The 25,035-nt window shown below is 40.6% G+C and overlaps 1 protein-coding gene across 1 annotated transcript; it reads right to left on the bottom strand.

The window, feature by feature from the left end:
* Positions 1 to 24,452, bottom strand: LOC128052529 (cyclin-dependent kinase inhibitor 2A-like). Its single transcript, XM_052645110.1, has 3 exons — positions 24,364 to 24,452; positions 2,660 to 2,966; positions 1 to 55 (listed from the first exon to the last, which is right to left on the bottom strand). The coding sequence occupies exons 2-3, from the start codon at positions 2,961 to 2,963 to the stop codon at positions 30 to 32; spliced, it is 330 nt and encodes a 109-aa protein (XP_052501070.1). The 5' UTR covers positions 2,964 to 2,966; positions 24,364 to 24,452; the 3' UTR covers positions 1 to 29.
* Positions 24,453 to 25,035: the final 583 nt, after the last annotated feature.

The following is a 25,035-nucleotide window of genomic DNA, read 5'->3' as shown; positions in this document are numbered from 1 at the left end:
GTGATGTTCTTTCTCGTATTCCAATGATTTCAATAATTCTTTGGGTCCGAGCTGTCTGTAGATGGCAGAGAGAGAGAGAGAGAGAGAGAGAGAGAAAGACATTAGAAAACGGAAGTCAAGGACTGTAACACCTCCCTCCTCCTCTCTGCCCCTACCCCCTACCCCCTCGGCAATGCTGACGCCTTGTCCAGGGTCTGTCTAGGGTGTTTGGACCTTCCCAGCCGCCGCGGCACTGACTAGCCTCCGGAATTTCGCAGCGCGTCCGCTGCCATTCTGGGCTGCTCCGGGCTCCCCAGCCACTCCCGACGCGCCCGACGAGGGCAGGGAGACAGCGGTTGAACAGCCCGCGGGGTTGAGAGAACAAAGCGGGTCTATTACTAGTGCCAAGTTGTTTACCACACATAACTCCAGGCGACTGGGGGCGAAGGTGTCGCCGCCTTGCCCTTCGAACGTCCCCAGGTAGCTCTTGCAACTCAGAGAGATTCAGTGAACTGGCGTAAGCAGAGAGATCAGGGTTGCTCGGGCTCAGGGGTGCTCTGCAGTCCTATTGTCTTTTTTCCCAGACACCCCTTTCCCAAAATGGCTAATAGCTCCCTAACGTTTCTAGAACAAAACCTGTGTATGTGTTTTAATATTTATTTATTTGGTGCCCAGGGTCTTAGCTATGACATGTGGAATATTTCATCTTCACTGTGGCATGCGAACTCAGTTGTGGCATATGGAATATAGTTCCCTGACCAGAGATGGATAAAATTGGGGTGTCTTGCATTGGGGAGTCTCAGCCAATGGGAGAGCAGGTTATCTAACATCCTTTTTTGGATTTACTGGTTCACTACCTTATCTGGTCTCTACCCTTCTCTTTGATCTCTGTGTGCTTTCTGCATCTGGCCTTCCCATCTTCTTAACCTGCCACGTTCTTTTTGGAGTAAGTCTTTGCACTTGAGAGTTTCTCTGCCTCCAGTGGCTAGTCTCTTCTCAAAAGTCTGGTTCTCTGACCACTCTTAAGATAGCCTCGCCTCCTATTCACACTTCACTCTTATCCACCACATTAGTTTTACAAACTCACTCTTCCAGATACACTGTTATGTTGCTTAAAAGTCTAGTTTCCCGGAATATAAGCTCAATGAGGGCAGGACTCCTGTTTTGTCTTGTTCATTTCTGTGCCCGACCTAGACTGGGGCTGATCACACAGCAGGAACTTTGAAAAAGATAAGAAAGAAAAAAAAAAGGGTAGGAAGAAGGGGACGTGGTAGGGAGAGAGGAAGGAGGGATCATCCGTACTTGGGTTAAATATCTTAGGCTTGATTATTCATTTGCCTGTGGCCCAATTTGATCATCTAAATCCTTCTCCTCTTCAGCTCCTCCCAGTTCTTACTGCGCTCAGCAGCCCTCTGATTGGCCCCTGATCCTTCTCTGGACTTCCTTGGTGGCTCGGACAGTAAAGCGTCTGCCAACAACGCGGGAGACCCGGGTTCAATCCCTGGGTTGGGAAGATCTCCTGGAGAAGGAAATGGCAATCCACTCCGGTTTTCTTGCTTGGAATGGAAATCCTATGAACAGAGGCCCCTGGTAGGCTACAGTCCATGGGGTCACAAAGAGTCGTACACAACTGAGCGACTTCACTTTCTTTTCACTTTCCTATGCCACTGCCTTAGGCAAGCTTCAATTTCAGGAGAGAGAGGGTAGCAGGCTAAAGATGTGCGTGCCTCTCATACCCAAGGCGCAGCGCTCAAGACATCTCCCCAAAATCCAGAGCTAGCCCCTACACTCTGTCCTCCTAAGCTCCCCTAGAGCACGAGGAGCCTAGTACCCCAGTTGTGAGCCAAAACAGGATAGGGTTTGGTCTCTTTGAAGTTATGGTTTACCTTAAATTTTCGTGTAATTTCGTATTGATATAATGCTTTAGATAGATAAAACAATTCTGTCTTCAGAAAACTAAGAGTAAAGTTGGTATTTTAGGCAGGTAGGAATGAGGTGGGGGAAAGGGGGCCAAGGGAAAAGAAGTTCTTGTGGTTGTAGAAAAAGGGAAGGAGGACCACATTCCCATCATAACAGAATGCTCAATCAAGGGAGGGAAAAGCTTAAAAGAGTGTTTCTCATAGAGTGCAGCAAATCCCAGTGCGCAGAGTTGGGGAGGTATCCGCTCCAGTTGCCCTCAGAAACCACTGGGGGAGCTCTGGAAAACTCCACCGCATTTCGCAACAGCGTCGGGAATGACAGGTCTCTGCCAGACGATGCCACGAGAAGCTGACTTTGGAAATCCCAGGCTGGTTCCGCGATCTTGATAAACTAATGGGAAAAGTGAGAGCCATCGAATGGATGCGGCTGCAGCTCATTTCCGGGAAGAGGGGCCACTCACTAGACCTGGAGCCTCCGGAGTGTTCAGTTCTCCTCAATCTAGTCTAGCTGTGCAGTGTGTTTAGGGGATGGAAGCCCGGTTTCTGCGATGGGCTTTAACGTGCGGAAATCCATCTTGAGATATCCCGGTCCGCAGCCCTAACGTGGTGTCGCGATCGGAGACTGCGGTTGTCCCAAAGGTTGGCAGGGTGAGCTAACATCAAATAGCCTACTCTCCTGAGTCCAACTTTCTCTTCTGAACAGTAAATGCTCTGGGAAGCGGAAGCTCTCTGAGTTCAAACTCGTGGATCCACCACCTCACCTGCGGGACCTTCCGTGGAGTCTGCGCGGGCGTGGCTACCGCCTTCTGTGCTCTCCGCGGCCGCGCGCAGGTACTGGGCGACGTCGCGGTGGCCCCGCTCCTCGGCCAGGTCCACGGGCAGGCGGCCCCAGGCATCGCGCACATCCAGCCGCGCCCCGGCTCGGTGCAGGGCCACCAGCGTGTCAAGGAAGCCCTCCCGGGCGGCGTCGTGCACCGGCCGGGTGAGGGTGGCGGGGTCCGCGCAGTTGGGGTCCGCGCCGTGGAGTAGCAGCAGCTCGGCCACGCGGGCGCTGCCCATCATCATCACCTGCCAGAGAGAGCAGAGTGGTCAGGACGGCTGGGGGCAGGGGCAGGATTAAAGAAACTACTTGTAGAACCCGTACTCCCTGCAGATGCGCTTACGATCCGCAAGAATCTAGTTACTATTTTTTTTTTTCAGTTACCGACTCGCTTAGCCAGTTCTCCTACCTATTCCATTTTTTTTTTTCTGTACACACTGTTATATTCTCCAACATTTTGCGGGGTTCCAGCCATGAACAGAACACTACTAGAGTCATAGATAACAGCAAAAGGGTGAGGAACAAACTGACTTCTACTACAGCCTAATCTCCTGTATTTTATTTTGATATGAAATTATGCAAGGCCCAGAGACTTTGTATGGTTCACTGCTGTATGTCCAAGCCCAGAACATGGTAATTGTTTAAAAGTAAAAATGAAAAAAAAAAAAACTTAATTCTTGTAAAAGGTTAAGCTACTGTTGATTTCCCTGAACGTTAAACTTCAATTTCTTGAAGTATAAAATGAAAAAGTTTGTCTAACCAGTCCTAAAATTCCTTCTTCTGGTAAGCTAAATAATGTTCCCCAAAGATGTCCATTTCCTGATACTCAAAAGCTGTTAACATACTACCTTATGTGAAAAAAGGGACTTTGCGGATATGATTAAATTAAGGATTTTGCGGGCAATTAACCTGTATTGTCAGGGTGGGCACAATTTAATGACAAGTTTCCTTATAAAAAGATCACAGTCAGAGAAGATATAAGAATGGAAGCAGAGGTCAGAGAGAAAATGCAGGGGCCAAGAGCCAAGGAATGTTGACTGTCACTAAATGTTGGGAGAGGCAAGGAAATGGATTCTTCCTTAGAACTCCCAAAGGGAATGCAACCTTGTGGACCCATTTTAGAATTCTGATTTACAGAACCATAAGGTAATAAATTTATGTTGATACTAAATTTGTGGTAATTTGTTATAGCAGAAATAGGAAGACACCTTCCAAGATCACACTCTGAGACTTCATTAAAGAGGAGGTGCTCACTTCATTTGGTTCCTAAATAATCTTTGATGATACAAGAGCATTACCAAAGAGGAATTTTGAAATACTGTTCACAATCACAGCAACTTTGCAATTTGAGTGTTATACATTGGGTGGAGGTGATACAACATTCTTTTTTAGGGTAACCATTATTTGGTTACATTAGCTACACTATATTGAGGAATTATTTATTTTTAGTTGAGTTCTGTATTAAACTTGAATTAATTTGTTCAAACCAAGGAATCTTAACAAGTTATACTATGCTTGTTGAGTTCTATCCTGGAGAAAGTGAAACTGATTTATTTTTCAAAAAAAAAACCACAGAGAAAATTTAAGTGAACCAACTTGCAGCTACAAAAAGAAAAACTAACATAGTGCATTAGAAGAAAGAATTTTTTTAAATAAAAACTGGGGAAATTTACACTATTGGATTTCTCATGGATTATGAATTAATTTCCAAAACAAAGGGGCCACACCCAAGGATACCATAATCTTTTGGAAACTCTACTATAAGTGCCAGAGCTCATATATATATGTATGTCTCCTTCCATGCTTGTATATAATGCAGGTGAAAATATATTACATGGGTTGGATAAATGAAGTCCTTGGTCTTAGTCATTAAATTGGTTAAAGGTATTATTATATGCTACAGTATTAAAGTATGAAAAGTAACATAATATTTAAATCATAGTAGCAATCCAAAGCAAAAAGAAAATCATTCAAATGAATACTTCTAGGGTACTTAAGTCAAATTGAAGATATAAATTTAATTTAGTCATTAAAATTTTTCTATAAACTAAGTATTTTTAAACACAAATTTGGTTAGGGTTCAAAACTAAAATCATATCCCTTTTGTCGATGCCCTTATCCTATTTAAAAATAATTTAAAATTAATTATCTAACTTTCTTTTTGTATTTAAACAATAAAGTCTAATATAACATCTTTCAGAACTAGAAGGCTGTAACGCCCAGTCTGCAAACTGCTGGCAAAACTTTAGAGATATCCAATTATGAATCATGCATGCATTTTTTAAAAAAAGAACTCATGCTTCTCTTCTACAACCATTCAACCTTTTTATCTCCAAATCTCTCTACATTTCAAATCCCAAATAATCTCAGATTTGAGGATATTTTATTTTTATTTTTGTATCTTAAAGTATATAAAATATATCTGTTCTATGTAGCATAGTTTGAGGAAAGGACGATTCACTTGTGAAACCACTTGTTAAGTTCCAGGTTGAGTTACTTTTCCTTTGTCTTGTTATGCTGGAGTTTTTGCAGTGTACATTTCATATAAATATTATTTTTCAGAATCAGAAATCATTGTCGAAACCTGGAATAAAACTGGAGTGACGGCCAGGAAGAATTTATTTTTAGCCCCAGATTTAGGAAGTTAGTGAAGGCAAAAAAAAAAAAACCACACAGAAAAACGAACTCACAACTCATCCTCACACATACAAAACTGGAGTGGGGAGAGGAGAAATGACATTTTTAAACTATGAGGAACTGAAAACTTCCCAGGAAATTAATGTATACCAAGTAAGTTTAAAATACCCCAAAAGGTAAGAGACACTCAAGTGGTAACTAAATTGGCAGCATTATTTCAGGCATAATTGCACTAATTTTTTTTTCATATATGTCTATTTCCTAAACAAGCATATATGTTCCTTACTCGGTTAAAAAAAATAATCAACACGATATATGGTTGCTTCTGAATAATTTCAATCGACCTTTATTCCAACTTACACAGCAGTAGATTTCCACTTAAATCTCCCTCTCACCGCCCCTCCCCACCAACAAAGAAGTCGATCAGCTCCATTCACAATTTTATAAGTTCGGGAGTAAGTGGTCCAGCATGTCTTACGGTCTTTATACTCGTACTCCAGACGTTCGTCAATTTCGCATATCGGTCTATATTAACACACATAGGTTCTCCCTTCTAGATCTTCACACCGTTTTAGAAATCTGAACCCCATGCGCCTTCTCAGCCAGCTCCGCGGCCGTCCTGAGCCCCCTGAGAGTCGCCGAGAGGAGGTCTCCGATCCCGAACTCGGTCTGAAAAGTCTCCCCTTTACCAAGAAACGCTTACCTGGTTCCGACTCACTGGCGGACCTCGTCCTCCAAAGCCTCTCGCCATCCACCCACCCAGCCGCCCACCTTTCCGCGGCAGACCTGCTGACCCACCTGAATCGCGCTTCGACCGTAACGGTTCGGCGCGTTGGCCGACGCTCCCGCCTCGAGCAGCGCCCGTACCTCGTCAGCCCGGCCCCGCGCGGCGGCGGCGGCCAGCGAGTCAGCCGAGGTCTCCATGCTGCTCCCCAATGCTCGCCCCTCGCTCCCTCCCTTCCTCCCGCCTGCGTCGAGCGCGGGCGGCCCGCCCAGGCAGCTCCTGAGCAGCCCGCCCCTCCTCTTTCCTCCTCCGGGGCTGGCGGAAGCGGCCCCCAGACTCGGCCCCTCGACTCCTCCCGAGGAGTCTTTCCACCCGGGGAGCGCCCTCCACGCGCTCCTCCAGGACGAACAAGACGTCTATGAAGTCGCCCCCCGCCGGGCCTCCTCGGTCACAGGTCTGCCGCCCACGCGACCCGAGGCACCGGCCGGAAGCTGTCCGCTCCGGTAGCGCGACGGGACCGCGAAAGGAGGGCGCCCTGGGACCTCCTCCCCGCCCCCCGCCCCCCGCCCCCGTCCTCGCGGCCGGTCTCCGCGCGCAGCGCGCCCCCACCCCCATCAGAGGCGCACGCGCGGCTCCGAGCGAGTTCACTCCAGCCAAGTGAAAATTCCTCGCGTATACACCCTGAGTGGCATGAGACAACTGCACAGGATTCCTAACTGCCAAGTTCGAACCAGTGTGTTTGGAGTCATAGGCAAAGTTATTGCTTCCTCTTTTAATCAGAAGAAACAGCCAGCTTGTCCTGGCGCCGAGAGCCCAGGAGAGGTATCAGCCATACCACCATGAGGCTTTCCTTCTTGGAGAGGATACACTCCCCCTCCAACGCTCAGCACCAGGTTTTCGAGCGCTGGCTCAATTATGCCAGAAATTCTAGCTCAAACGTCCCTTCTGGAGAACTGGCTCACGCGCCAGGCTGTGCCTCCCTCCCTCCACACACATGTAAAACGGATGTCGGGGGAGAGCGTTTCCTAGGCTTGCACAATGCCTGGTACTAGTGCCCAGTATACGGGCTGGCTCCGAGCAGATGAGGTCAATTTAAAAGGGATGGTGGAGATTTCTACCTATAAGCAGATAGGAAAGTGGCAAGGGTATCCTTGGGCTTAGTAGGCTCTGTTTTCAATAATTCCTCCTACACCAGAAAACATGCTCATTGCGCTAGGGACAGGGCTGCATTCAGAGATGATTCAGAAAGCAGGCTCACACACTGTCTTGGTGCCACTTCTGTCCACCTTTCCTTCCGGTTAGAAAAACCTTACACTTTTCTTAGTTATAAAATGGAGGGGGGAATAAGAGGTGTCCCTACTTCCTAGGACTGTTTTGAGTTTTAAATGAATTGATACACACATAAGCATTTAGAACAGTATCACACATCCTAAGCTAATGCCTGTAGCTCTTAACTTTTCCATTTTGAAGATTTTCTTGCAATCTAGGAGGCAGAGAAGGAAATGGTTTGGGTAGAATTATCAATATTACATAGAAAAGGGCAGGCAAGAAAACCTTAATCACTGAAACAATGATGGACATCTTCCAATGACCGACATATTTAATGAAAAGTTAATGTTTAATCTGTCTGCTAGATAACCCAGCTCTGTTTTAAAAGTTATATTTCAATTCCTACTTGACTCCTCTTGAAGACCCATAATACTTGACTATACTTTCAGTGGCTGTTAGCTTAGGCAACACATGAGGTTTTAAATAATGACAATTAAAACACTTACGGGACTGGGACGTCAAGTCCATTATAAAATCCACAATGCATCACTGTGTTATTTATATTTTCCTCCAGGCACCTCTCAAGTACAGAGCAACAATGATGTGGAAATGTAAACATCTTCTAATGTTGCTTAAGGTATTGTATGATAAGAGGAGGGGAAAACAGCAGTTGTGGTAATGAGATGGAGGGAACAGATTTCCCTTGTAATAGGTCTGGCTTTTTAGACTAATATCAAAATTAGTTCTCATCATTAAAATAATGGTTCTTAATCTTAGGGCAGGGAGAATAAGCTGTTGAAAGCTATATACCCTCTCCTCCAAAAATAAAATATGCAATTTTATTTAAAAAGTGTGTTCACTGGCACATGTAACTTTTAGGGAATTCAGAAATTCCTCTAAAATTCAACTATAGATTCCTACATCAGGAACTCTTTAAATTCTCATGTAATATATTGGACTGTTGATGAAGGAAACGGGTGCTCGAACAGTATAAAAACATCCACTGGATGCATTATATATAGATATAGAGGTTGATTTTCTTCAAAAGCAAGTTTTAGACAGGTATGCACTAGCTCCAACACTTAAGTAGAGTTCACTAAAGACTATGGCATCCTTGAGTGTGGCCCCTTTGTTCTAGAAATTGACCCCATACTCAGCCAGCAATCTTCTATAAATAGGTAACTAGCAATAATATGAAAGATTGCCTAGTTTTTCTTTTAAAGAACTACCAAACTCTCAACTTACTCATGTCTATTAGATCAGCCTTGAGGGGAAAAATCTCAGAAGAAATAAAATATAAAACCCAGGATCCTTGTGCTGGTTATGCTAGTCTCAGTTCCCCCATGTGTAAAATGGAGTCATATTTTATGGATTGATAAAATAAGATGATACATGTCAAAGAGCTTTAAAAATTCTAAAGTTTGTTGGTTACTGTTATTACCCTTCTCAAACTTCCTTCTCTTCCCTGAGAATGACATGGCCTTATTTAGGTTTGTGCTGTGTTGGCAGTTTTGAAAATCTACACTATGAATTAAAAATCTGTCTCAATTCTGATCTTTTTTTTTTCACGATTGCTCACCTCTAAAAATGAATGTTCATTCAAGAAGCTCAGAGGTTAGGGGTAGAGCACTGAGTGTGGCGGGGGGCGGGGAAGATATTAAATGTATGGGGCTTGAGTTAGAATGCCTGGGTTCAAACCTACACTTTTCACTTAATTGCTCTATAACAAAGTAACTTAATGTACTTGGAGCTCAGTTTTTTCATCTGTGTAACTGGGATAATAGTCCTTGCCTCAAACAGTTGTTGTAGAGATTAAACGAAGTATTATATGTAATATGTGTAGAAGAGCAAACAGAAGCAGAGGATGACACAAGAAAATGAAAACGGAACCAAGCTCATTCTGTGGCTTAGACAAAGTCTCCATGGATGCTGAAAGCTCATCTTAGTCTTAAAAAATGTGAGTATAAAGATATAAAAGTATAAAGATGTTCCAGGCAGAAGTGAATGCAAAGAGGTTTGGGAAAACAGTAATTTACTGGGATGCATATGAGAAGCAACCCACTCCAGTGTTCTTGCCTGGAGAATCCCAGGGACGGGGGAGCCTGATGGGCTGCTGTCTATGGGGTCGCACAGAGTCGGACACGACTGAAGCGACTTAGCAGCAGCATGTGAGAAGCTGGAAAAGTAAACTCCTGAAAGAAAAGCCTGCAAAGGAGTCTGTTAAATGCTGCTTACATGGATCAGAAGGAAAACCAAGAGTGACTGGGATGTCAAGGAAGTGGAGACACTTGTGTAGGCCACTCTTTCACAGATTAGCTGCGATAGTTCAAGGCACGTGTGGTAAGAGGAGGCAGAAGGAAGGTGGAAGAGGCCTGAGCACACATGTGCCCTAAAGGAAGAGTACCAGGTGACAGGAAGAAGTGTTAGGAGAAGAAAAAGAGAGCGAGAAATTGAGGACACAGGCACGATAGGGTATTTCTGGGGACCTGAGGCACCTAAGAAGTCAGGAAGAAATGGAGTACAAGGCACAGGGAGTGATCATAAATTTGATGCAGGAGATTCAGCTAGATGTGGGAAGGGAGAAAAGGTCAGGGCAGGAAGGAAGTTGAAACACTTCCTTCTGTGAACAACGAAGCCTGGCTTGTTTACAGTGATGATAAGATGGTGGATTAGGAAGTGAGAGTGGTGAACATTTAGGATATCTGTTGGGAAGAAAGAGGGATGGGCTAAGACAGACTTAGAAACTGAGAAGCCTTTCCTTCAGCCTGGAGAACTCAGCTGAGGGTAAGTGACACTACCAGAAGTATGTGACTCTTTTATTTAAATTAAAGGAAGCCTTGTGATGATGGTGCTCCTGTGACCCTACAAATCAAAGAATAGTAATTCTAGATGTGACTATTAATTCAACACACCACCAGGAAGAGAAAGAAAGACATTTGAGAAGGTGTTAATAGTATTCTGAAATTAGGTTCTGGTTCTTACAAGCCACTGCAGGATTCACAGGGTATGATATGCATGATATGCCCACATATCATTTGAAATCATTATTTTATCAGGAAAACAGAGGTCACTGGATACATAACTCTGACTTGGTGACAGGACTGTCTGACAACTGACAGTCTTGATTTCACTATCTGACATGTTTTTAAAATTTATTTTTAATTCGGGGATAATTGCTTTATAATACTGTATTGGTTTCGGCCATATAACAACATGAATCAGCTATAGGTATACATATGTCCCCTCCCTCTTGAACTTCCTTCCCACCTCCCACCCCAAACCACCCCTCTAGGTCACAAAGCACCTGATTTGAGCTCCCAGTGTCATACAGCAAATTTTCACTGGCTACCTAATTTTACATACGGTAATATATATGTTCCAATGCTCCTCTCTCAATTCATTCCACCGTCTCCCTCCCCTACTGTGTCCACAAGTCTCTTCTCTATGTCTATGTAATGCCTTTCCACTGTGAAACCTTTTGAGACTACTCTTAGCTTCAATGTCCACATCTTTAAAATGGACTCTATTTTGCTCTACCTTTCTATCTCATGAGCGTGTTATATCAAGTGAGGCAATATACATGAAAGCATACATCTCTTTACTGTATTTAATATTAGTATTGTTATAAAAGAACCATTCAATATATAGCTTGAGGTTAAAAATAAAAAATACACAGAATACCTTTGGACAGAAACAAAGAAGCCTGTTAACTGTGGGGAGAAGAAAAGGGATACGAGGATAAGCATGTGATTTTCTTTTCATATTCTATGACTTATATTGTTGGAATTTTGTACTATATGCATATATTAACCATCTAATTAAGTAAACAGTATCTTTTATTAGACAAATAAAAGTTGTTTTTCGGAAAGCCATTATTCATAATGTTATTTGACAAAGATTAACTGAGTTTGTACTATACGTCAGGCACTTGGCATATAGTGGACACACTATAATTGTGGACACACAAAAAAGAAGGGTCCTTAGTCAAGAGGGTAAATTGGTAACAACCATCAACATGTTTGATTCTCTGGAGGAGAAAGGTGGTCTGGAATTGGGATGTACCCTTCAAGGGAGCCTACATTCACGGCATAGGAGGAGGAAGACACACTCTGATCTGTGCACGTCAGTGTGCACACTGTAGTGTGGTAATACACTTCAGACTTGTATTATCAGGAAAAAGATGTTGTGTTTCAGGGCCTGGAGAGGTTCCAATCATTAAGGTGATCTCATTAGGAAAAAGCTTATCAGAGCCGGTATGCTCAGGTAACAGTGCTTCTAGACATATCTGGGTTGAGCCTGAATAAATGGGCTCCAGGGTTGAATGAATGCAGATGGTGACTGCAGCCATGAAATTAAAAGATGCTTACTCCTTGGAAGGAAAGTTATGACCGAGCTAGACAGCATATCAAAGAGCAGAGACATTATTTTGCCAACAAAGTTCTGTCCAGTCAAGGCTATGATTTTTCCAGTGGTCATGTATGGATGTGAGAGTTGGACTGTGAAGAAGGCTGAGTGCCGAAGAATTGATGCTTTTGAACTGTGGTGTTGGAGAAGACTCTTGAGAGTCCCTTGGATTGCAAGGAGATCCAACCAGTCCATTCTGAAGGAGATCAGTCCTGAGTGTTCATTGGAAGGACTGATGTTGAAACTGAAACGCCAATACTTTGGCCACCTCATGCGAAGAACTGACTCACTTGAAAAGACCCTGATGCTGGGAAAGATTGAAAGTAGGAGGAGAAGGGGACGACAGAGGTGAGATGGTTGGATGGCATCACCGACTCAATGGACATGAGTTTGAGTAAACTCTTGGACAGGGAGGCCTGGTGTGCTGTGGCCCATGGGGTCGCAAAGAGTCGGACACGACTGAGCGACTGAACTGAACTGAACTGAGAGCAATGGAAGAATAATTTCAGGCACCCCTTTTAATATACAAAGAGATAGTAAAGTAAAGAAAAGCCCAGGCCTAGCTCCACCACCAACTTTATCACCTTGAGAAAGTAATACTTTATTCTGGTGTTGATATCTTCAAAGTGGGCACAATAACAGCTGTACCTCAAAAGAGATTTGTTCAGCCAAGAAAACTGCCCCTCAAAGTGCCCCCTGGGTAAGAATTCTAAGAGCTTAGTGTCCAAGCTTGGCATTTTAAATGGGAAAGAACTTTCTTGGGTGAAAAATGACAAAGAACACAAGGTTTTCCTTTAATCATTTATTTATTTTCCCACAGGGATAAAATGTAACTTTAGTAGAAGGGGAGATCTCTGAGAAATGAAGCAGATCTCTGTAACAGGTTAGTTAAAAATAGGGAATGTGCCCCCAGAAATGATATCTTTGGAAAATTCAAGATGGAGGCATGTTTTCTTCTCCCCCTCCTTTTAAAAAAACTATTCTCTAGTTAAATTCAATACAGCACAATTACTGAGTATCTGTTATGAATAGGTCACTCTTTCAGGGACTCTATGATTTTTCACTTGCACTCTGAATTATTATAAGATTTATCTTCCTGCTCAAACAGGATGTGGGCAAAGAGCACAAAACACAAATTCTCTTTAACTTATTATAAACCCGATGCATAATTATAGATAAGTCCCAATTTCTCAGTCCTGGTTTCCAAAGTATTAACTGGGTGTAGAATCTGCAGTACCTATCATCATTTTCCCAAGATGATTTTGAGGATACCTTGTAAGTATATGTTATACAGCAGCTGTCTTTTCCAAAGTGTGTGCAAAACATATGTGATTTTAGATCTATATAAGGAGTTTACTATTAAAACTATTTCTAGAGTGGACTCGTGATATGAGGACTCTATAAATCATGAAAATGATTAATCTCTAACTAAATTGTTTTGTAAATGTCTGTTTTTGTTTGTTGATAAGTTTCTTTTGTTGAATTACTTACGCTTATCTGTGGCTACTTAGCAAGTTGAAAAAACTAAAAGGTAGCACTGTATGTGTGTGTATGTGTCTCTCTTTTTATATATATAGTATGTGTATATATAAGTATATAATATGTATTTGTGTGCATACATGAATAATTTGTTTATATGCACAGAATATGGAGAATTAGAATTAGCCTCATCCTGAGGGACAAAATAAGTAAAGCATATAATTAGAAGAGAGAGAAAGAAGGAAATAGAAACAAGAGAAAATTCATTCCAAATTGCCAAGAAAATCATAATGGCTACCATTATTGAACCCCAACTATGTGATAAGAATTAAGCAGCTTTAGATACATCATTTCTAATCCCACCACTATCCTGTGGGATAGAGAGTATTATCCTTCTTTCCTAAATCAGAAAAAAAGCTCAGTGTGCTTAACTCACAATGCACAAAGAGATGCAGTTCCAGCTCAAGGTTCCCAGTTCCGTCTGAGAGATGCACTAGGTCTCCCTGCTGATTGATTTGTACAGTATGTAGTGGACAACTCAGCAGTGCTTTCTCTTCTTTGAGAACTATGCCATCAGGCAGGTTGTGAATTCTAGACCAAGGTGACAGGATCTCCACTTTTGGGAATTACCATGCTTCTGTGTGATTATTCCTGGCCAATAATACACATGGTGACAGAAATTTGGATCCTGAAGTCCCCTCAAAGTCACTTAATCCAGTCCTCTCATTTTTGAATGACTTTTTCCTGATTATAGTTCACATATGCAAAAAAAGGTAAGAAACGAGCTTTATAAAGAAAGTGAAAAATTATACTACATAGAAACAAGAACAACATTTTGAAATATTTCCTTCCTGTCTTTTATCCTTGCTCAGTTCTTGTGCATATAACACAGTTTTGAAATGAACTCTTCCTCTTACTCATTGTTAGAGCATTTTCCCAAATTCTCCAACATCACTTTATAAACACTACTTTTAATTTGCTGCAGCACACTCTACTTGGGAGAAAATGTTTACCTACTGATGCCCCTGTTGTCAGATATTTAAGGTTTTTCAAAATTTTTGCAATAAATAGTATTGCAGATTTTCAAAGTATAAGTCTTGTGACACATTAAAAAATTGTTTTTCAAAACGTTACCCCTTTTATTTATAAATGGAGGGGTAATGCATCGCCATGGTTACTCAGAAAGTAAATGTTTCCTGCAGATCTTAAATCCAGTCCTCCTTCATGTTCTTTCTTGGGCCACAGCAACTTACTCTGACCGTGACAAATGTGGTTGGTGAGAATGTCAACCACACCCTTAAATAATGATCTTGGAGAAGACACAAGTGCAACATGGGTAATGGAACAATCTTAGTTTTTATACTCAGGTAGCCCTCATCCTTCATTGACCAGTTCTGTGGACTTGAATAAATGACATAAACTTTCTGAGCCTCCATTTCCTTACCTCTCAAAGTGGGGAATAAAACATATCTCATAGGGTTATTATAAAGAATATAGAATGTCAGATATAGAAAAATCCAGGTACACAGTAGGCTCTCAATAAATGGAACTTATTTTCTTTTTTTTTAAAAAAAGGATATGACATTTACTATCATCTTATTCATTTAGACCATCTGTCAATTTTTTTTTTCTCATTACTGTACGTTCTGGCAGGTATCTGTGGATTGAACAAGCAAACTCCTTTCCAAAAGGTGTGATTAATTCTGTCTTCTTTGAATTCTAATCCCATGAAAACAAAGCTTCTTTGTAATCATGTTGGCTGTATTATAATAAAAGTACTTCCACAAAATCTTTCATTAAATCATGGGAAGTAACAAAGGATTGTGTCCCTATGTTCATTCAGTGTTTCCCCTGCATTCGTTGCCACCCACCACCATTCCCTGGATTGCAGTTCAAGCAGAAAGTACAATGGAGAAACTATAGGCAAAATTGTAAAGTTTACCTTCTCTAAGCTTCTGTTCCCAACCTCCCTCTTTTTTCTCCTTGATGGGATAGATTTTCTCCTTTCAAACATGAGTTGCTGTCTTAATTGCTAACCTTGAAGACATATAGTATTCCCGCATACAGTATGCTGACGCTTGTATGTGCTAGTATCAACTTGAGAAAGTGAAACTCACAGAGAAGTAACATTGTGTTTAGTTTTTACTCTTGGTGGAAGTTGAGTGTTCATGGTTGATCAATAGGGTTTAACGATGATACTCTAATTTCCAGTAGCCTAATACTTGAGTATTCTAATACATCTATATTGAAGCTTTCCTCTTCAAAGGGAGACCTATTTACCACCCTCCCCACAACTATCCTTTAAGAGCAGATTGTCTTCTTGGGGCTCTAGAGTCTAACTGTTATCTTCATTTTTTTTTTTTCTTTCCTGGACTTCTGAAAATTCTGAAGCCAAACTACCGTCTGATATTGTAAAAGATCATAAGAAAATTTTCTGTGTTGGATCACTCTTCCTGGAGTCACATTCTTTACCCACTATGGGATTAAACTGCTCTGGAAGGAATCAACTTCATGATCATATACGTCAATTCTGAATAAATTATAAAATGCTTTCTATTCATGTTTTAGCACCTTTCACTTACAGATTTAACATTCCCACTTATGCTTTTCCCTTGAGACTCTAGATTGAAGATATACTTTTATAGTTCTCTATCTTATGGTTAAGATGATAACTCTCAGACTTCGTTTTTCAAAAAAATGATAATGGGATATTTTTTATGTTTACTCTGCACTAATTTTATATACCTAAGTCAATTTTGCCCAAGGAAGTATATTCAGTGTATTTTGTCTCTTTGATAGCCTACTAAACGTGAATAAGAATAGTTGGAAGTTATCTTCCAAGGCAGACATTTTGAAGGTTTTGAGGATGACTTTAACGTTTCTTCCCCATTTTCTGTCCACCACACACACTCACACACACTGCTGCTGCTAAGTCACTTCAGTCGTGTCTGACTCTGTGCGACCCCATAGATGTCAGCCCACACACACATGCTCAAATACACACACACACTCACACACACAACCCTATGCATGCACATTTTTTACCAAAGAACTTTAAGGAAAATCTGTGCAAAAACTATTGATTCAGATACACTGCAGCAACCTTTCTGAAGGAATCAAGAACCCATTATGCGTGTTCCCTCCAAAAATTACTTGGGGTTATTAAATTTTTTGATAAGTTAAAGGCAAGTTAATAACTTTTTTCAATTTTCTAAAACCAATTTAATTTCTTATTTTAGAAAACAGAGGTTCATGACTATTGTTAATACCTATTTAATAATTATGAATACTAGAAAAGTTTGGGATCACACTACAAAGGCCATCATGCAGGGATTCTTTAAACCTTTATACTGATTTTCTGCATAAACTTACCTGACACCTTGGAATACATCAGGGATTTGAATAAATATACATATGTTTATTATGATATGCATATTCTTTAAAACAGAGTTCAGGAATTCCTAGCTACTCTAAATAATTATAGTTAAGAAGGCATTTACTGTAAAAGTAAACTAATGTGCTTTTAAGGATGTAGTTTAATTAGGCACTTTAATAAAAACTGACCAATGTCTGTGATGGATTGAAAGTTTACAATGCCTCTTTACACATGCTATTTGTACTAGTTCTTACTGGATGAGTACTAGAGGGTACCACCTCAGGTTTACAGATGAGAAAATGGAAGTACTGCGAGTTTTAAGTATTAGTCCTAATACCACACAGCTAGTAAGTAAAAGAAATGGAATCTAATCACAGACCACATATTCCAAGAAAGTGACATTTCTACTTGGTGCTTCAGCTGATCCCTATGCTGGTTGCATAGGTTTCCTAGTTATTGATCTTAAATTGAAGCGGAAGTGGGTAATTTAATTTATAAGGAAGTTTTGAGTTAGTTTTATTCTGGGCAAGATACAAATTTCTAAAACAAGTTAATCTTCTTGTTTTATTATGAGATTCAATGGCTTTTAGAGCCTAAAAGGGACTTCAGTTATTAAACTGCCTTATTTTTCAGAACTTTTTAATTCACCTAATCAATATATATTTGCTAGAATATATGTAGCTGATGCTGAATAAAATGTAGATCCAAGAGAGTTAAGCAATTTACAAAATAACTAACTATAAGAGATGGAACTGAAACTATATGTATAGTTATATATAACATGTATATATATAATTATATATAATACATATATATAATATGTGTATATATATAAAACATGTATTCACTCAAGAGGCAGTTATAAAGGGCTAAGTTAGGGCATTTAGTGCAAGAAGCACACCTGGTTGAATTTGGCATGTTATTAGTCAAAGACTTTTGACAGACCATTTGCAACCCAGTCTATGAAATAAGAGAATAAAACCCCTAAAACAAAAGGAAAATGTGACAATTAAATGAAATAATATAAGTTGATGTGCTCTATTACTGTTAATAATCTCCTCATAATTATTTTGAGAGAAAAGAGAAAGCAAACTTGACCATATACTTTTAGAAGAAAGTTTTAACAAGTTTCTTTTCAAAAATTGTGTTACATAAAATAAATTCAGTTTCAACTATTCAGTATGTAAATTGAATGGAGTAAAATTCAAAGTGTCCATGTTGCATGTACATGTAACAATTATTTCAGAGTTAAAATATACTGCTAGTTCTATAGGCTGGTAAAGATTTGCAACTGGGGGGATACCCTGGTTTTGGGATAGTTGCTGTTTCTTTAAATTGGGTGAAAGAGTTGTACAATTGCTGAGTCAGATGATCTGGCAGCCAGAGAGATTCAGAGCAAGAAAATGGTGGCACTCAAAAAAAGAAAGTAAAACGTAAGTTCCCCCCCAATAAACCAGCAAACTAATAGGTGTAACATTAGAAAAATGTAGTTTAAAAGCAGAAAAATTATGACTATAATTGGGAAAGCATACTATTGTAGTTTTACCTATAATTGCAATTTTTTTTTAAGCTTACACTATTTCTAAATATATTTTCTCCTCACCAATGTGTTTTTACAGACACAAAGACCCATCATTGTGTCTATACGTGCTTTATTCTGTTATGGGTACATTTTACTGTAATTTGCCTTGATCATAAATAAATATAATTTAAACCTGTAAAATACTTCTATGCTTTCTTTTCCTTCTCTTAGATAATTTTAGTGTGTTATGTTTATTGCTTGGTTTCTGATTTGGAAAATAAAATAAAATGAAAAAAAATCCCATGTTACTTATTACTCTATCTATCTAGCACTATCCATCCTATGTAAACAACTGTAAGTATATATAGTGCTTCAAAAAGATATGATTAATGTCTTCTGTGGAAATTTTCTGTCTGGTGCTACAAGCTTTAATGCACAAGTATATCCTATTACATCCTTTGCCCTCAAATGTGTTCTGATTGTAGAGACCTGGCATCTAAGAGATGATCTTTTCCAAGTCACACGGAGAATCACATAATAAAGGGTCCCCTTCATTTGGTAAAATAGCTCCTCCAATGATTTATTCAGATTCTCAATGTCCTACCTGGGACCCAAAGTGTGATTCTAAAGTTTTAAATCTTATCTAAAAGTCTGAATTTCAATTTAAAATTAAATAATCAAAAATAAGTTAAAAAAAAACCCCAATGTTGGCCATATTTGTCCCAAGGAGCTATATCTTAACAGAATCCCCCTCAAATGCTTTAAAATGCAAGTTATTGGGACTCCACAGCAAATCTGCTCAGTTAGATATTCTGAGAGTGAATTACAGAAATATGTATTTTAAAGAGCAGTCCAGGTAATGATGCTGCTGATAACCTTCGCCTTACTTCTTTAACTTCACTGATTATTCTCATGATTAATTTAAGAAAAGACATATTGATTTACACCACTCTGATGGCATAGCTTTGTTAGTTTCAATTTGTTTAAGAGATTACATATCTTTGTTCATACAGTGCTGAACCTCCACAATCTGCAAAACTTTCCTTCCTTGAAAAAAAAAACACCTCTGGCTGTGCAACCATTTAAATAAATTCTGAGATTTTCTTTTTAAAGGTAAAGGGGGAAACTGAGAGCTAGTTGAAGAAGAATTAAAAAGTCATTTGTAATAAAAATTTAAAAATCAACTTATTCTTTTCCAAAGAACCTCTGAGGCACTGTAATTTTCAATCTTGTAGTTGACACTTTAATTCTTCTTTTCTATTACTTCTTTCTGATTATGTAGTCCTGCCCAACTGCAACAATCACTCCAGTTTTTATGCAAACTGCACTGACAAGCAGAGATTATCTTTGATCCTTCTTTCTTTAAAAAGCAAATGTTATTGACATATAGCAAGTTCAACAATTGTCAATGCACATGGGATTGCTGAACAAACTTTGAAAGACCATGAATTAGGATTCCGGAGCCCCTGCGGAGGCCCCCAGTTGGTGGGCATTTTCTAAGGTAGAGTAGTCTTTAAAAAGAACTCCTTTTTCCTACTAAACAAAATATTTATTACTAAGGTTGTCTCCATCAGTTGGCTTGCTGACACAGAAGTTGACCTTATTTTCAAACTTACTTTTTTTTTCATTCTGATAAATATCTTTTTAATGTTTTAATGAAGGAGAAAAGTTTTCAAATACCAGGAAAGCTTCAGTATAAGAAGAAACCTACTTCGAGACCATATCACTGGAATATTACGGACCGTTCTTTATACCACCTTGCATCCCAGACAGAGAAACAAAGAAACCCAGGCCTGTCAACACTCTGGTCGCCCCCTAGCCTGGAAGGTAAAGGAACAGTCGCCAAAACTTGGAAGTACACCTCGGAGTGAACCTGTCCCATCTCGCTCTCACTCTTGTGGGTTGGGGGGCGGGGGGAGGCCTAGTCAATTTCAAGCTGGAGAGGTGACCCAGAGATGTCCCCTGTCACGCTTTCAACCCTCTGAAAGCCACGAAGCCCACTCAGACTCCACTTGCCCTCACCCCTCTCTCACCTCTGTCAGCCCGCGCCCTGCTCTGCGTTTAACCCTTGCTCTGCTCTGTTACTTTGATGAAATATTACATGCGGAAATAGCTGTGGTGAGGAGGAGCGAGGCCCAGGGAAGGCTAAAAGTAGAAAGGGCGCGTTCGAGGAGTTGGGTGATAAACGGGTCAGCGTCTAGCTCTGGCTGGAGGGTCCTACCCCAGCGGCCAACAACATCCGAAGCATCTCTAAGAATTGATTCGGTGGGGATATGAGTCAAGGAGGGTGGCTGGGGTTGAGAAGCGAAGGGGCCGGTACAGAGCAACTTGAGTCTCACTTCCTTCTAGACCTCACGTTGAGGTCCTGGCAACAACCGTGGTGACCCCAGCCTAGCTTTGGGAAGTGGCAAACCCCACTTTGAAGTCGTCTAGAGAGGACTTGGGAGAAGGGATCCGGAGAAGGAGGCAAGTGCTAGAACCGGAGAGGCCTAACACCCAGGCGCCTTGAAAACAGGTAGAGCCACCAATTTATCAGTTATTAAAAAACGAACTACATTGTGAATAGGGACAGCGTGCCCTAGAGTCAGAACCCTTGCAGACTCTCTCCAGACCTTAAAGTCACCTTCTTATATAGAATATTTGTGCAACAGAATACTTTCCTCATCCTTTCTAAGTAAGGTCTTAGTTCGCTGTACTATAGGAAAATAAGGTTTTTATCTTTTCTTTCTTTTTTAACTGGTGATGGTCATAGCACTTTGGAAAACTCAAAAGTATAATGAGAAGATAAAAGACCACCAACCATCTTGAGGAAGCCACTATAAATATTTTGTTACTCTGTGTGTGTGTGGAGAGAGAGAAGCAAGAATAAGAATTGTTTACTGTTACTGCTTTAAATCTTGCTTTTAAAAAATCACTTAATTTTATAATGTAATAATTTTACATTCTAGTAAATATTCTTAAAAAACATGATTGCCTATAATGATCCAGATCTGAAATATTTCAGACCTAATTCCAGAGTATAATTCAAAATAATTTAACAATGTGATTGCTAGAATTTTAGGCAATTTTCAATTTCTTGCTACTATTTATTTGTATCAATTTTTGTCAGAAGTTTTCTTTCCTTAAGATGATGCCTACTTGTAGAAAAGCTAAATAAAAGTGTATGGGTATTTAGAAGCTCTTGATATACAATGTAAAAAATGTTCTTGCTGGTGAGGTGTTTACGAAAGTGCATTAATCTTCAGTCAGTAAACAGACACAGTATTCATCATCAGGTGTGTGAAAATCAGAATCTAGAGAGCTGTAGATTTTTTTTTAAAGCTATTCAATATTAGAATTTTATGTTTAGAAAATGAAACTATACCCATTGTTTACATAATTTAAACTACAGAAAGAAAACACCACTAAAACTTTTTATCAGGCTGGATTTGGAGCAGAGAGGATTCTCTGGCCTAGAGTGTTTTAGGATGGAGTAGGGCAAATGAGGTTGTTATGCTTTTCAAAAAGGACTAAAGGTTTTAGAAGCAAAAACACTGGGCCAAATGTTCAGCCTTCCTTGAAGAAAGTATATTTTGAGATGATATAGATCACTTTATTATCAGGAGTCACTCACATGTTGGGAAAATGGTTTAGCTTAACTCTATCATGGTAGTTACTAGTGATAAACTAATACGTAATTAGCAGACCTGTAAAATATCATGGATGCAGACAGCAATAGGCTGTGTTGAGAATGGATAATCTAATACGTAATTAGCAGACCTGTAAAATATTGTGGATGCAGACAGCAATAGGCTGTGTTGAGAATGGACATTTTAAAATTCGAGTCCCCAAAGAAGTAAATGAATATTGTCTTATTTCTGATAGCTAAAGATCATGTACACATTGGGAATAATGGTTTAAGCTAACTGTATAGTGCTTACCGTGAGAGAATACTGTGCCGTTAAAGGAGGGGAAAACCTCTAAGAGTTCCCAGATAGCAGTAAACAAATAAATATTTAATTTCAGAAAAGTATGACTATTTTATAAATACACCAAGGTAGAGGTAACAAGTCAATTAGTGTAATTCATCAGGCATGTATGGATAAGAAAGTAGTAACATGAAATTTTATTATATACAGTTTCCAGTCATATAAAAAAGTCATAATGAATATATTTGCAAAACTATAAAACTATGTTAAACTAACAATACCATACAGGTCAGCATTAATGTTAAATAATTCATACAAGTTATATTTTTAGCCCTGTGGCTCTCAAGGAATTGTATGAGTCCCAACATAATTACCATCCACATATATTGTTAAATCAGCACAACCGTAGACATAATATATATAATTGTGAAATATAGAATTACATGCCATTTATAATGAATACTTCCAGATGTTTTTTATATATGTGTAAAATTTCATATACGAAGTTGGAGAATTGCACATATTTTCAAAATACTCTATTTTATCCAAGCCATGTATTCTGACATCAGATATTTGCTGAAAATTGGGCTTTTCATATGATCATTGCATTTTTAAATAGCTTTCATTCCTGAAAATTGACTTATACTTAAATAATAAGAAATAAATGGCTATTTTCAATGAACCTATCATTTTTATATTTTAACTCTTTACACAACAAATATATTATAAAATGAATATTTCTCTAACTTAAAATAATCACAATATTATCCTATGTACTCCTAAAATAGAAATCAAGTAATTACAGTATTTACATAGGTTAAAAATTTCTACCTCATTACTATAGGTTTTTGGATGCAACTTAATAATTTAATAAAATAGCTTTATAGAGAGAATAAAATTAAAAGTGAAGATATTAATAAACATATCATAGTGGCTAAATGCTTGCTGGTACAGATAAAGCACCGTTTAAAAAATGGGATTCTGTTAGTGTTTTAAAATGAATTGAAATCAAATCCAGCAACACCCCTTGAAATTTTTTACAATACTTCTACCAATGCTCAAAAATAACTGAACTTACAATAAAAATATGAAAAAGAAAATGTGTACTTTCCCTATCAGTTGTTGTAGATTTTCGCCAATAGAATTGAGACACCTAATTAAACACGGATAGTGTTAACAGTTTTACATTTACATGTCAAAAAATCTACTAACCTTAAAATAAAAAAATTAATTCCCCCCATGCTGGCCTTTGCTTTTTTCAAAACACATATTCCCAGGGAAATAACGCCACAAAGAAGGCCACAAAAATGAAGCCTCACTAAATTGTTTTTGGATTTTTTATCCTGGTTCTAATTAGGACTCTCTATATTGTAACTATATATATATATTTCAACTATTATGGTCATCGGAAATTACATCGACTGTGTAAAGAATTATCTGATGTGAGGACACAACTACCTAGATTTCTGTTTTTCAAGAAGTAGGCCTCATTTTGGGCCTTTTAGTTGGGGCCTGAGATGATTAAAATATGATCGATGTCATCCTTGGGCTCCACACTGTAGTTCTGGCTTCTTCTAAACATATGGGCATTGTCCCGACTCTAGGTAACACCAGGCCGCTAAAAAAGAAATCTCCATCTCACTACGAAAGTCAATCTCTCCTTTGACTTGAAAAAGCAAGTGATTGCTCCTCTTAGAAGTTACTGATCCTGCGATCAATATTACTATTTCGAGAATAATAGTAATATTTGAGGGCGCGAGCCCCCAGCCTCAAACTTCCCCCACTACTGCAAGGAGAAAGGGTTGACCCGGCAGGAAGAAAAAAGGCGGCCTCCAGAAATCTAAGACCGTTAGTAATACTTTCCTTCAGGGCACAATAAAGTGCTTTTGAAATACACCTTGTGTGTGGATGTGCGTGTTTGTTTATTGATTCCCAGTCAGGAGTGACTGACTTCTAGAGTAGGTTTGGAATCTCCCGGTTTCCCCCAGAGTTTCAAGAACTTAAGGAGGTGTGTGAAGGGGGCTCTGGGCTCAACATGCTGCGAGAACTGCACCTCGGAGAAATTGTAACCGAAATTGTAACCCGTATGGGGAGAAAGTGGAAGGAGCCTCCAACCCCCGTTACAGCCTCCTCCAACCTCGTCCGAGGTGACTTATCTGTGCAATAGATTACATCAAACAAAATCACCCAAGGGCCGAGTGCGCCCCGGGATTTTCGAGGCCTTTCCTACCTGGTCTAGGATGCGGTTGCTGCGCTCTGCGCTGCCTCCTCACTAGCATCAGCACGAGGGCCACAGCGGCCAGCACACTCGGCGCTGCCCACTCACCCGCTGGCCGCGCGATGTGCACCGTGACTCGTGGTGGGCCGCCCGCGCGCGGAATCCTCACTGTAATCGAGAGCCGGCGCACCATGTTCTCGCCGCCTCGGAGCTCGGCAACCGCTGCGCCGCCTTTTGACTTCAGAGGTAGGCAGCTCGGCGCCCGCCCCCCGAGGATCGCAGAGACCCACGCGCAGCAGCCCGCCCATCCCCGCCCCGCAGGCGCGCCCCCGCCCGGGCCGGCGCGCGCTCGCTCGCCCCCAACCTCCTGGGAGCCCAGAGGCACTGCACTCAGCGCGCGCGGGAAAGGCGGGCTGAGGCGCCGGGCGGCGCGCGCGGGAGGCTAGCTTCCTAGGTTCCTCTCTCGCCCGCGCACCTCTCCTTTCCCGCCTTGTCCACACTGCCCCCCTCCCCTACCCCGCCGCCTTCCCACCCAGCGCGGGGGAGCGCCACGCGGTGACAGCTCCGGGTCCTGACGCCACAACGCATCTCCAGGCAGCCCGCCCCCCTCGCAACATCCGTCACCTGACCCGGCCATATCAGGAACCGCCACGGTCCGGCGCGCGTCCCTGCTTCCCTGACCTCCTTCCTTTATTCCTCGCGCCCCTCGCTGGGGTGGGGGGTCCTCCCTTTCTTCAAACCGGATTATTTAAAAAACAAAAAGAAAGAAAAAAAAAAACC

Source organism: Budorcas taxicolor, chromosome 8 (genome assembly GCF_023091745.1).
Source record: "Budorcas taxicolor isolate Tak-1 chromosome 8, Takin1.1, whole genome shotgun sequence".
Lineage (NCBI taxonomy): Eukaryota > Metazoa > Chordata > Mammalia > Artiodactyla > Bovidae > Budorcas > Budorcas taxicolor.
The sequence above is the reverse complement of the archived record's forward strand: the minus strand, read 5'-3'. Positions and strand labels throughout refer to the sequence as shown.

Bases quoted from the DNA above. Each gene is read 5' to 3' on its own strand.
- LOC128052529 (XM_052645110.1), bottom strand. From the start codon at position 2,963: ATGATGATGGGCAGCGCCCGCGTGGCCGAGCTGCTGCTACTCCACGGC. The intron at 56-2,659 runs GTGAGGTGGTGG...TGCCATCTACAG, and splicing joins CTCCACGGAAGGTCCCGCAG to ACAGCTCGGACCCAAAGAAT.